The sequence below is a fragment of the Oryctolagus cuniculus genome, chromosome 11 (genome assembly GCF_051225735.1).
Source record: "Oryctolagus cuniculus isolate XC-2025 breed Fujian yellow rabbit chromosome 11, ASM5122573v1, whole genome shotgun sequence".
NCBI lineage: Eukaryota > Metazoa > Chordata > Mammalia > Lagomorpha > Leporidae > Oryctolagus > Oryctolagus cuniculus.
In genome coordinates, this window is record NC_142877.1 from 28637945 (window position 1) to 28652091 (window position 14147).

The 14147-nt window shown below is 47.5% G+C and overlaps 1 protein-coding gene across 3 annotated transcripts in view; it reads right to left on the bottom strand.

Moving 5' to 3' along the window:
• DNAAF9 (dynein axonemal assembly factor 9) overlaps nucleotides 1–14147 on the bottom strand; it is a 126406-nt gene that overhangs the window by 41229 nt on the left and 71030 nt on the right. For all 3 annotated transcript variants that reach the window (XR_016216653.1, XM_070052018.2, XM_089308180.1), the window contains exons 21-25: nucleotides 8424–8527; nucleotides 2703–2849; nucleotides 1585–1673; nucleotides 1079–1180; nucleotides 692–809 (exon numbers count right to left, since the gene is read on the bottom strand). Coding sequence is in view for 2 of the 3 variants with exons in the window: in XM_070052018.2 (XP_069908119.2) it covers nucleotides 692–809; nucleotides 1079–1180; nucleotides 1585–1673; nucleotides 2703–2849; nucleotides 8424–8527 (560 nt within the window). In the remaining variant the exon portion in view is untranslated. The remainder of the gene's footprint in view (nucleotides 1–691; nucleotides 810–1078; nucleotides 1181–1584; nucleotides 1674–2702; nucleotides 2850–8423; nucleotides 8528–14147) is intronic.

A 14147-nucleotide genomic window follows, 5' to 3' on the forward strand; every position in this document is an offset into this window, starting at 1 on the left:
GGCCTAGCAGGTTAAACCACCCACATCCCATACCGGAGTGCTGCCATTTTGAGTCTTGGCTACTCCACTTATGATCCATCTTTCTGTTAATGAGCCTGGAAAACGGTAGATGATGGCCCACATACTTGGGTCCCTGCCTCTGATGCAGGAGACCTACATGGAGTTCCTGGCTCCTGGCTTTGGCCTTACCCTGCCCTGTCTGTTGTGGCCTTTTGAGGAGTGAACCAGTGTACAGACAATCTCTCTCTGTTGCTCTGCTTTTTAAATAAATAAATCCTTAAAAATATTTGCTCTTGGGAAGACAATATTTATAAAGTATCACCTTACCCCAGTGATCCCAGGAGGGCTCAGTGACACGGGTACCATTGCCCTTGTTAAGCACAATGTATCAAGCTCTGCCAGTAATGTCCTTGTCACAAACAGAAAGAGCTGGTGGCACAAGAACACTGAGCACGAGTTTAAAAGATCTGGAGAAGCAAGATACCACGGCTTTGCCTCTGTCATGGATTTGGCCTGACAGTCATTGTGTAACATGGGTTTCATGTTTTATTGTGACATCAGATCCAAGGAGGTGAAGAGTCATAGACTAGACTCCACCCGAGCTCTTTGTGTTAGCTGACACAAAGATCCAAGGGCAGGCTCTCAGGATTTCCTTCCTATGAGTGGCAGTGTATCTGATGGGTTCCTCTACCTTGTCACTCTCTGCTTTGTGAGCAGGGCTGACTTCAGTTTTCTGCAGCAGGACTGGAAGATGGCTCCGCATCACGGGCTCCCGACTAATGCTGCTGATCGCAAAATGCTGCAGAAACCTAGAAAACCAAGACAAAGCTATTGTGTTATCACCCCCAGTCTTGCCTGAATGTCCCATTCACATAAAAAACTTCTTTACCGCTGAAAAATAAATTTTAGAGAGATCTTCCCTAGAGAAGAACAATGTGCATGGTGTGTCACTACCATCTTTTACAATAATCCCCAGGCAGCTCAAAGAAAAAGGAACTCAGAAAAGACCAACATGGAGGTTTCTGACATTTCAAAAGCCAGAACATTAAATATCTAAAACCAGACAACCAACGCTCACCAGTCCAGCTCTGGGAGTTTGGCTGAGAGTAGCTTTAGAGAACTCCGCTTCTCCCCAGCAGGATGGCTCAGGACACCGAAGAGCTTCTGTGCACTGCAGTGTCTGGAACACCAAAGGCTCACCGATTAGAACTCTGTCTGCCTAGGCAGGCACACCTTACACAGCTTGTCCTGATGCTTCCAGGCTGGAGTCTCGTGACAGAGTGTACTCTTCCAAAACAAGCATCTCACTGACTTACAACAAAATGCAGCATTAGTGCATGATGCCAACAGGACAGCTGGCCTGAAAACACTTGACAGTCCTGTGAGCTTCTGAGTACTGGAGGCTTTTCTCTCTCGTCTTCTATTTCCCCCCAGGGCCCTAGCTACCTGCAAGCTGGCAGCACTGCAATGACTGTGTTGGCTCTTTCAGAAGCCAAGACCCCTGTGTTACATAACACGAGTCATCCTGCAGCGAGCACACCCACAAAGCTGGGGGAAGCAAGCACACTCAAGGCAGTCACTTACATTCTCTTTTGTTCCACAGATAATCCATCTTCCTGGATCACTTTTAAAGAGAGCCCTGAGTTATCCTGCTGTTGCCAGGGGGAGAAGACCTAAACAAAACAATTTGAGCAAAGAACACTTTAAACTCAACAACAGGATATGGAACCCACATGGGGATTTGATGGCTGTTGGAAATCTAGACTATTCGTGCAGAGAAAAACCACTGTAGCAAACAAGCCTGCTTCAAAAGTGGAGGCCTGAAGCAATTTTGCTCTGTATTTTCCAAAATCAGAACGCCTCTCTGGGCTCCTCTCCCCAGAGACTCTGCTCCTTCTGAGGTCAGGAGTGTGGAGGATGGTGTCGCTGCTGGGTAGCACTGCTCTGGCAGAGGGACATGTACCCCTTCTCTAGCCACAAGGCCAGCCAGACAGGAATGCTTCAAGCAAATCCTGCCCAAAGGCAGAGGGATGGCTGAAGAGAATCTAAGGGGCTGTCTCGAGGTTACCAGATTCAAAGGACAAGCACAGGAAGCAGGAAGGGCTGGGAAGCCACTCTGCAGTCAAGGTCAGCTCAACTTCTCAGGGCTCCGAGTCTGTGCTAAGGAAGGGACACTGCCCCCTTACAAGCTGCTCTAGTCCTACCCTTCCACAAATGCCCACCAGTCATGAAGCTGGCCATCAGCTTGGCTCGGCTACTGCTTGGCCTCTCGGAGTGAGTCATAAATTTCCTGGTAAGCCCCCTCTCATGCAAGCTGTGTTGAGCAGCTAATTTAATGTGCTGCTAACTGGGTGGGAACATTTGCAGGGACAAGGACTGAGAACCAAGGCACAGCATGGGGTGGAGTAGAGAGTTCTAATCCAGGACACAGAGCCCAACAATTCAATAAAGGAGCTACAATGGAAATACATCTAATTTAAAGGGGACAGGAGACTTTTTCTTACAGGTTTTTTAGGCTTTTGCTGAGTTTCTTTAGGCTCTCACCTCTCTTTGGCAAGAGCACCATTCTAAAACCCAAAGAGATCAGAAGTAGTCACTCCCACCAGCAGCCCTGCTCCCCTCACTGCCAGCCCTGATTACTGCCTTACCATCTAAACTGCTGGGGGGAAGCAGTTGTTTTGCTGAGTAATAATTGATATTACCTCCGAGTAAAATGCTTGGTATATCTTTGATTTGGGGAAAAGGGTAATCATCAGGAAATTGTGTGATCCATGAAAATAAACTGGGAGATGAGGAAGCAGTGAGCTTTTGAAGTCTATGAGAAGGGCAGCAACGACACTGGTAGAATCCTGAGGAGAGAAAGAGGGAGCATCAGCAAAGCCATCTGCATGCTTGCACCCTCCCCAAGTACACAGGATCCACTTCGGTGCAGCTAACTTCACATCGTGTGGTTTGCTCAGCTTCTGTAACAGATGCACTTTCTCATACCTCGTTACTAGAGATATGGGAAATACAAGGACTTTCTTCCTAAATGGAAAGCTTCATCCCAAAATTCCTTCTAGGGTATTAACCCCTTATCAGATATATGCTTTACAAATATTTTCTTCCACTCTGTTTATTTCTCACACTCTCCTTAAAAAATTAATTAATTTATTTGAATGTCAGAATTATATATAGAGATATTCCATCCACTGGTTCATTCTCCAGATGGCCACAACAACCAGGGCTGGGCCAGGCTGGGGCCAGGCTGAGGCCAGGAGCCAGGAGCTTCTTCCAGGTCTCCCACATTGGTGGCAGGGGCCCAAGAAGTTGGGCCATCACCCACTGATTTTTGCAGGCCACCAGCAGGGAGCTGGATCAGAAACGGAGCAGCCAGGACTCAAACCAATGTCCATATGGGATGCTGGGTTCACGCCCCATTGTAGGTAGTGGCTTAGCTGCCACCCCACAATGCTGACCCTTCTCCCACACTCTATAGTGCCCTTTGATGCTTGAAAGTTTTTAACTTTCCAATTTATGTATTTTTTCTTTTGCTGTCTATGCTTCTGGTGTCACATCGAAAAAATCATTGCTGAGTCCAATGTCATGAACATCTTCTAAGTTTTCTTCTTAGAGTCTATTTTTACAGTTAGGTTTCTGACCCATTTTAAATGAATTTTTGTATTCAGCATAAGGTAAGCTATTCAGCATAAGGTAAGCATCCAATATCATTTTTTTTTCTTTTTTGGTTTGTATGTATCCAGTTTTCCCAGAATCACTTGTTGAAAGGACTCCTTTCCTCTCTGAATAAGGTTTTGGCATCTTTGATGAAAATCATTTGACCATATATGCAAGGTGGTTTTTTTGTTTGTTTGTTTAACATTTATTTATTTGAGAGGCAGAGTAGCAGACAGAGAAAGGGAAAGACAGAGAGAGGTCTTCCACCCACTGGTTTACTCCTAAAATGGCTGCAACGGCTGCAGCTGGGCTGATCTGAAGTCAGGAGCTAGAAGCTTCCTCTGGGTCTCCCATGTGGGTACAGGGGCCCAAGGACTTGGGCCATCTTTCACTGCTTTCCCAGGCCACTAGCAGAGAGCTGAATTGGAAGAGGAGCATCCAAGACACAAACTGGCGCCCATATGGGATGCTGGTGCTGCATGTGGAGGCTTAACCTACCACGTCACAGTGCCTGCCCCATATCCAAGGGTTTATTTCTGCTCTCTCCACTCTAGTCCAGTGATCTGTATGTCTGACCTTATGTCAGTACCACACTATTAGGTCACTGAAACTTTGGAGTAAGTTTAGAAATCAGCAAGTGTGCATCCTCCAACTTTATTTTCCTTTTTAAAAACTGTTTTGGCTGACTGGAGTTCCTTGAAATTCCACATGAATTTTAGGATTGGTTTTCCTTCTTCTGCAAAAAATGCCACTGGGGGTACTGGCACTGTGTTAAAGCCCTGGCCTGAAGTGCCGGTATCCCATATGGGCGCCGGTTCTAGTCCTGGCTGCTCCTCTCCTGATCCAGCTCTCTGCTATGGCCTGGGAAAACAATAGAAGATGGTCCAAGTCCTCGGGCCCCTGCACCCACATGGGAGACCCAGAGGAAGCTCCTGGCTCCTGGCTTCGGATCGGCACAGCTCCGACCATTGCAGCCATCTCGGGGAGTGAACCAGTGGATGGAAGACCTCTTTCTCTGTCTCTACCTCTCTCTGTAACTCTGTATTTCAAATAAATATAATAAATCTTAAAAAAAAAGCCATTGGGATTTTGACATAAATTGCAGGGAAATCTAAAGACTGCTTTAGAATTTTTGGGCAGTATTTCTTTTGATCTATCAATATTAATGTCTTTCTATATATAGGTTGCCTCTACTTTTTCAGTAATGTTTTATAGTTTTCAGTGTACACATCTTTCACCTTCTTGGTTACATTTATTTTTAAGTATCTTACTACTTTTTAAAAGATTTATTTGAGGGGCCGGTGCTGTGGCACAGTGGGTTAAAGCCCTGGCCTAAGGCGCTGGCATCCCAAGTGGGCACCGGTTCTAGTCCCGGCTGCTCCTCTTCCGATCCAGCTCTCTACTATGGCCTGGGAAAGCAGTGGAAGATGGCCCAAGTCCTTGGGCCCCTGCACCTGTGTGGGAGACCCGGAAGAGGCTCCTGGCTCCTGGCTTTGGATCGGCGTGGCTCCGGCCATTGGGGCCATCTGGGGAGTGGACCAGCAGATTGAACACCTCTCTCTCTGACTCTACCTCTCTCTGTAACTCTTTCAAATAAAATCTTTAAAAAAAAAAATCTTTGAAAAAAGATTTATTTGAAACACAGAGGTATATAAAGAGAGAGAAACAGAGAGAGAGAGAGAGAGAGAGAGAGAGAGATATCTTCCATCTGCTGGTTCACTCCTCAAATGGCCACAACAGTCAGGGCTGGGCCAGGTTGAAGCCAAGAGCCCGGTAATCCATCTGGGTCTCCCACATGGTTAGCAGGGACCCAAGCACGCGGGCAGTCCTCTACTGCTCTCCCAGTCACATTAGCAGAGAGCTGGATCAGAAACGGAGCAGCCAGGACTCAAACCAGTGCTTATATGGAATACCAGCATCACAGGTGGTGGCTCAACCCACGGCACCACAATGCTGGCCCCTGGCATCTTTTTTAAAGATTTATTTATTTGAAAGGCAGAGTTGAGAGAGAGAGAGAGAGAGAGAGAGAGAATGAGAATATCTCTTAGCTAGGGGTTCACGCCCCAGATGTCCACAATCATTGACGCTGGGCCATGACCAAAACTAGGAACTCAATTCAGATTTCCCACTTGGGTGTCCATTACCCAATCATTTGAGCCATTCTATTGCTCCCCTGGGTCTGTGTTAACAGGAAGCTAGAAGTTAGGAGTTGGAGACGGGTATCAAACCCAGGCATTCTGATAAGCGACATGGGCATCCTAACCGCTAGGCCTAATGCCTGCCCTTGCCTTTTACTTTTGAAACAGTTTTTAGAGTTATACAATACTAAGTAGTTTGATAAATTCCATGAAATAACCATATGGGGCTGGAATTGTGGCATAACAGGTTAAGCCACTGCCTGCGATGTCGGAATCCCATATGATGCCAGTTCGAGTATCAGCTGCTCCACTTTCTATCCAGCTCCCTGCTAATGCACCTGGGAAAGCAGCAGAAGATGGCCCAACTCCTTGGACTCCTGTCACCATGTGGGAGATGGGTTTCCAGGCTCCTAGCTTCAGTGTGGCCCAGCCCTGGCTGTTGCTATCATTTGGAAAGTGAACCAGCAGATGGAAGATCTGTGTGTGTATAACTCTTTCAAATAAATATTTTTTTTAAAATCCATACAATGCAATACACTTAGCAATAAAAAGGAACCAACTATTGAGCTACACAGTAACGCAGTTGGTTCTACAAGTCATCATGCTGAGTGGAAAATGTCAGACTCAAAGGGTAGGAAATATAGATGTTCATTATATAACATTGTAGACAAGGCAAACTGATCCACAATGACAAAAAGCTAGTCAGTGGTGGTCTGAAGCCATGAGTGGGAAGAATGATGATGGGCAACAGGGCATGAGGAACGTTTTTGGGGTGAAGAAACTCATCTATCTTGATTGTGATAGTAGTTTCATGAATATACACAACTGTTCATGCTTTAAATAGACATAATTAATTGTATTTGAAATATATTATCAGCAAAAAACATAAAGAATCATCATTAGGTGAGGGTGGGTGTTGCAGCACAGGTTAAGCCACTGCTTGGGACACCCATATGCCACATCAGAGCACCGGTTTGAGTTCCAGCTCCTTCACTTCTGATCCAGTTGCCTGTTAATATACCTGGGAAGGCAGTGAATGATGGCCCATGTACTTGGGCCCCTGCCACCCTCGTGAGACCTGGAAGAAGCTCCTGGCTCCTGGCTCCAGTCTGGCTCAGCCCTGGCTGTTACACATTTGGGGAGTGAACCTGCAGAAGGAAGATCTCTCTCCCTCTCTTTCTCTATCACTCTGCCTTTCAAATAAATAAATCTTAAAAAAACAAAACCAAACCCCATATCATTAAGTGGTCAAATCTGACAAACTTTTACTTACAGAATTTCTAGTACTGTTTCTAAGCTTAGAAACTCCTCTTGCCCCTAAAGGATTAATAGTCATTTTTCATTTTTAAACTCATTTTTAAAAGTATTTATTTATTAGAAAGGCAGAGACAGAGACATAAAGAGATCTTCCATCCACTAATTCACTCCCCAAATAGCTCCAATAGCTGGGGCTGGGCCAAGCCTAAGCCAGGAGCCAGGAACTTAAATCTGGGTCTCCTATGGGGGTAGCAGGGACCCAGCTACTCAAGCAATCACCTGCACCTCCCAGGATATGCATTAGCAGGAAGCTGGAATTGGAAGCAGAGCCAGGACTCGAACCCAGGTACTCAGATATGGGATGCAGGCATCCCAAGCGGCATCAGAACTGCTGCGCCAAATGTCCACCCCAATATTCATTTTTATATTATTCATTCTACTTGTGGAAATTTGAAAACATTTAGTTTTAATCTATCAGAAATTTATTTTGATTTTCGGTAGGGGGTAAGAATCAATTTATCCCTCAGATTGGCTAACTGATCATCCAGCATGCTGAAGACTAACCTAACACTAAAGCTGCCGGGTAGGTCTGCCTGCAGTTCTGCAGTCTTTAAGGCAGCACGCTCCATGTGGAAGAGATTTGCTCAGAGAATTCATATGCTGAGCTATCTGACCAACCCCCCTCATCCAGTCTCTCTTGGCTCCCAGAGTCTGGCTTCGAGCCTTTGACCAGGCCAAGTGGAGAGGCCAAGTGTCACCCGAGAGGCTGTTCCCTGGCCAGTGGAACAGGCTGGGGGAAACTCACAGGTAGTCTTTCCCCTCTAAGGAGAAGCACTGGTATAGACTGGTGAACACAAAGAATGCTTCCGGGGGGCTAGAACTTTCATAGTGCTGACGCTAAGTCAGAGTGCAAGAGGGAAGGAGGGCAAAGCTCTCAGGGGAAGTTACTCTCCCTCTTTGGCCCATGATGAGGGGCAAGTGGAGCCTTGTCCATGCCACAGCATGCAGCTTCTTCCAGTTTTCAAATGGGTGAACTTCAGTGTCCCTGGGCTGGAGGCCATTTATGAGGTGCCACTGGAGGCTTTCTTCAGCCTTCTTTCTGGTCTTCTTCAGGAAGACTGAATTGGACATGGAAAGCTGTTGGCCCTTCTGACACACAGCCCGTAAAAGAGCAGTGAGGTGGAGGAGGCTTGCAAGAGCTCTCCAAGTGCCTGGGCCTGTCACTGACCCTCCAGCCTGCCATCCCAGTGGCCGTGCTGGTTCCTGACATCCCACTCCATGCAGGAGGGGAGATGAGGCGTTATTGGCTTTCCCCTCACAACGGACAGTACCTTTCTGACCATCGAAACCATGGGCTGGTCAAACACCTACCCCATCATAGAAGGAAATGGAATTCATATGATCCTTGGAGATGATGATATTTCCATGATGACGATGAGAAAACAGAAGGCCACCAGTGAAGAAATGCACTTTCCCTGGAAGGAAAAGAGAGCTGGTCAGAGGTGCAGGGCAGGCACACAGGAAGGGCCACAAGAGACCTGTACCAACAGCACCTCCATCACAGAATTTGTATGTTGAGTTCTGTGCTGCAGGGAAGCCAAAGAGACCTCTCAGGGCCTTTGTGAGAAGTGAGGTATCAGACGCAGCAGACAAAATTATTAGCCAACAGAGAAAGGCAAAATTCACATTCTCTTGCCACTGTGTACCAGGGAAACATGCTAAAAAAGACATCGGTGTGTTTGCTCCAGTTAGTTTATAGACTCTTGGTTCTCCTGCTTTCGCAGGAGCTGGCTCAGTCCTAAAGATATAACATCCTTCACTGAGGGCCAGAGGAGCACTAGGGTCTCAGCAGAAGGACTGGTGAAGTGAGCCCAAGGGTCCTGGTGCCCAGAAAGAATCGCCCAGGCCACATTCTGGCCTCACTCCTCCTCAATGAAGTTACCCCTGGGATTCTTCACCTTCTAAAACCTTCAGCACCGGAGCCAGCACTGTGGTGCAGCGTGTTAAAGCCCTGACCTGAAGTGCCAGCATCCCATATGGGCGCCGGTTCTAGTCCTAGTTGCTCCTCTTCCAATCCAGCTCTCTGCTATGGCCTGGGAAAGCAGTAGAAGATGGTCCAAGTCCTTGGGCCCCTGTACCCGCATGGGAGACCCAGAAAAAGCTCCTGGCTTCGGACTGGCGCAGCTCCAACCATTGTGGCCATCTGGGGAGTGAACCAGCAGATGGAAGACCTCTCTCTCTGTCTCTACCTCTCTCTGTAACTCTTTCAAATAAATAAAATAAACCTTTTAAAAAAAATAAAACCTCGGGCCCGGTGCCATGGTTCACTTGGTTAATCTTCCACCTGCAGTGCCAGCATCCCATATGGGCACCGGGTTCTAGTCCCGGTCGCTCCTCTTCCAGTCCAGCTCTCTGCTGTGGCCCGGGAGGGCAGTGGAGGATGGCTCATGTGCTTGGGCCCTGCACCCGCATGGGAGACCAGGAGAAAGCACCTGGCTCCTGGCTTCGGATTGGCACAGCACTGGCCGTAGTGGCCATTTGGGGGTGAACCCACGGAAGGAAGACCTTTCTCTCTGTCTCTCTCTCTGTAACTCTACCTGCCACATAAATAAATAAATAAATAAAACTTCTAGCACCAGAATTTACTCTGTGATTCCAGCATCCCATCCTTTTAGCTCTCTCACTCCCAGTACCCCACTGCACTGCCCAGTGACCCTCCTACTGCTATGTCTCACCTCATACCACCAACCCCCTCAGAACTCATTAGGGACCTCAACACTCTTAAAACCACAACCTCATCAACTCATCAACTTCTGACACAAGATGACCGTAACTACTGTTTCCTGAGAAAAGAGGGCCCTGCAAGTGTCAGCAGGCAGACACTGCTCCCCGATATTTATTGTTCAGTATCTGCACCCTTCCATGACCCAGGCCCCCTGAGCTGTGCACCTCTGAGGTGGAGTGGCTCAGAAATAAGTCTAGTGTCACTCAAGGGCCTCCTGGACAGAAGAGCAGATAGGAGAAGTGGACGCATTCCATCTCCTCATGGTGATATGGAAGAGGTGGATGAGGGAGGCCATCTCTAGCACTGTGTCTCCCTCTGAACTCGGGAAAGAAGAAGAGAGTAGTTCACCAGACAGAGCTGGAGAAGCACTCAGTTGAGGGCAAGGCCCAGGGCAGGGCCTCAGTAAACAGGAACTGATTTTAGTACTGTCCTATGAGGACAGCTACTGTCAGCCTGGCTCTGGGAGCAGTAACTCTGTCACTGTTCTCAGAGCACACCCATGATAAATGTTGTGACTCCCTGAGATCCTAATCCACAGAAGCAATGATACTTCAGGGATCGTCTGCGGTCTGAAGGGACATGGCCCAGGGCTAGGACAGCAACTCCTGAGGACATCACCCTGACTCCCTGTCTCATCCTTGGGGTCCTTAGTGGATGAACTCTACCCTTCCTTTTCCACTCTCTGAGTCTGAAAACAGAGTACGGGGGAGTTTCCCATTACTGTCCAAAAAACAGTGGGGAATGCAGCACGGCTCTCTCTGGTTGACCTGTGTGTCACCCAAGTCCAACAAGACAGGAAGGAGCCATCATGGTAAAATAAGACATCAAGTGTTAAAGAGGAATTTGACTTTTCATTCTCCAGAAAACCAGATATACAAATAAAAATGTTCCAGCAGTCCAGCCTATGTGAAGACGGAACATTTATCACTGCTGGGGAAATGTTATGATACGATAGTGAGATGATTTTCGCTGCGATCTTGAGAGCGTATGAAATGTTCACAAGTGACTGAAAGTAACAAAGCCCTGGGGGCTGGGGGGCTGTGGCATAGTGGGAAAAACCGCCGCATGTAGTGCCAACATCCCAAATGGGTGCCGGTTCAAGTCCCGGCTGCCCCACTTCCGATCCAGCTCTCTGCTATGGCCTGGGAAAGCAGTAGAGGATGACCAAGTGCTTGGGCCCCTGCACCCACATGGGAGACCCAGAAGAAGCTCTTGGCTCCTGGCTTCAGATTCGTGCAGCTCTGGCCGTTGTGGCCAACTGGAGGCGTGAGCCAGTGGATGGAAGACCTCTCTCTCTCTACCTCTCCTTCTCTCTGTGTAACTTGACTTTTTTTTTTTTAATTTTTTTTTTACTTGACTTTCAAACAAATAAATGCTACTCTAAGAAATCACACATTATTAGTGAGCTTGCGGGCCCTGGATGTGCTTCCTCAGTGGCAGCCCTTCCCTTCTGCCCCTGGTGAACTGACATCCTTAATTCTATACGGTTTGCCACACTTCGATGCATCAATAAGCCATATAACGGTCTTCTTTGCTTTCCTTTGATAGAAATGGAATCCTAATCATGTGTTCTGTGATGAGCTTCCTTCCTTCCTCACTCTGTTCAGGAGAGGCATCCGTGTTGTTGTAGGAATATGTAGCTGCACCATTCATTCATACTCAACATTGGAGAGGACTTTGTTGTTTAAAGTATCCCTCAACAGATTCATGTGGCTATAGCAGAGGGTACAGAACGAAGGCAGCAGACAGTGGATGACATGAAGGGAGGGTGAGCTTGGTCACTAGAGTTTCAGCTTATGTCCACTGTCTTATGTGTAAATGGGACAAGCACCCTTGCGCCTTGTTGCTGAACAATCTTTGCCTAATGTAAAAAGCACTCTTGAGGAGCTGGCATTGTGGCATAGTGTGTTAAGCCACCATCTGTGACACTGGCATCCCTTATCGGTGTGCTGTTTTGAGTCCTGGCCACTCCAAGCTTCTGACCCAGCTCCCTGCTAATGCACCTGGGAAGGCAGAGAATGACGGCCCCAGTACTTGGGCCCCTAATATCGATGTGGGAGATCCAGATGGAGTTCTTGGCTCCTGGTTTTGGCCTAGCCCAGCCCTGGCTATTGCAGTCTTTTCGGGAGTGAACTAGCAGATGGAAGATCTCTCTCTCACTGTCTCTCTTGCTCTGCCTTTCAAATAACTAAATTTATTTTATTTGAAAGAGTTACAGAGAGAAGTAGAGATAGAAAGACAGAGAGAGGTTTCCCATCTACTGGTTCACTCCCCAAATGGCCATAATGTCCAGAGCTGAGCCAATCTGAAGCCAGGAGCCAGGAACTTCCCCTGGGTCTCCTACATGGGTGCAGGGGCAAAAGGACCTGGGCCATCCTTTGCTGCCTTCCCAGGCACATTAGCAGGGAGTTGGATTAGAAGTGGAACAGCTCAACTCAAACTGGTGCCCATACATGATGCCGGCACTGCAGCCGGGGCTTTAACTCGCTGAGCCACGGCACTGGCCCCCAAATAACTAAACCTTAAAAAAACAAAACACTCTGGAATTTGTTAATCACAGAGAGAATGAAGGAGCTCCCTGAGTGCCAACCATTCCCTGAGGCCTATAGGAAACAGTAGAACACATATACACATGGCCTATTGATTTTCAACAACAGTACAAAGACAATTCAAAGAAGAAAGGAAAGTCTTTTCAACAACTGGTGCTGCAAAAACTGGATATTCGTATGTAAAACAATGACTGTCAGTACACAACTCACCCTGGAGATTCTGCCCACTCCCACCAGCCACACTAAGAAAAATCTCAAACTTCACAGAGACACTGAATAGAGGACTCAGGATTCTGTCTTAGTACAGAGACAACACTAGCTCTAAATTCAACGCTACTCTGCTCCTGCTAAATGAAGTTAAAAGACAGACGACAAGTAAAAAAAAAAAAAAAAAAAAAAAAGGCCAGCGCTGCGGCTCACTAGGCTAATCCTCCGCCTTGCAGCGCCGGCACACCGGGTTCTAGTCCTGGTTGGGGCGCCGGATTCTGTCTTGGTTGCCCCTCTTCCAGGCCAGCTCTCTGCTGTGGCCAGGGAGTGCAGTGGAGGATGGCCCAAGTGCTTGGGCCCTGCACCCCATGGGAGACCAGGATAAGTACCTGGCTCCTGCCATACGTGCACCGGCCGCAGCGCACTGCCCGCGGCGGCCATTGGAGGGTGAACCAACAGCAAAGGAAGACCTTTCTCTCTCTCTCTCTGTCCACTCTGCCTGTAAAAAAAAAAAAAAAAAAAAACAGACGACGACAGGATTACAAGAGAAAGATATTGAAAGTTACTGTAGGGGCCAGTGTTGTGGATTAGTGGGTAAAGCTGCTGCCTGTGATGCCAGTATCCCACCCCATATGGGTGCTGGTCTGTATCCTGGCTGCCCCACTTTCAACCCAGTTCCCTACTGATGGCCTGGGAAAAGAAGCGAAAGATGGCTCAAGTCCTTGGGCCCCTGCTACCCACGTGGAAGACCTGAATGAAGCTTCTGGCTCCAGACTTTGGCCTGGTCTATTTCTGGCCATCGTGGCCATCAGGGGAGTGAACCAGTGGATGGAAGATCTTTCTGTCTGTCTCTCCCTCTCTCTGCCTTTCAAATAAATAAGTCTAAAAAAAAAAAAAAAAAAAAAAAAAACACATGCATCCCATATGTTCAAGAAGCTAATAGAAAGATCAAACCATATTAATTTGACACATGAAAGACACAAAAAAGATCCAAATCAAACCTCTGGAGATGAAAAATATGTCTAAGAAAAAAATACAAAGCTGGTGCTGTGGCGTAGTAGGCTAAGCCTCTGCCTGTGGCACCGGCATCCCACATAAGTGCCTGTTCTAGTACTGGTGGCTGCTCTTTCTAATCCAGCTCCCTGCTGAAGGCCTGGGAAAGCAGTAGAGGACAGCTCAAGTCCTTAGGCCCCTGTACCTGTGTGGGAGACCTGGAAGAAGCTCCTGGCTCCTGGCTTTGGATTGGCACTGCTCTGGACATTAAGGCCACTTGGGGAGTGAACCATGTGATGGAAGACCTTTCTCTCCGTAACTCTTATCTTGTAAATAAATAAATAAAATCTTTATATAAAAAAAAAAGTGATCAGAAGGCAGAGAGCTAGATCGGAAGGGGAGCAGCTGGGACTAGACTGGCGCCCATATGGAATGCCAGCATTGCAGGCCAGGGCATTAAGGCGCTGTGCCACAGCACCGGCCCCAGCAGGCTAATTTTTAATTTGATAATTTTATATGGCCACGAATGATGTTCTAAATATCTAAATGGCCCTTTGCAGA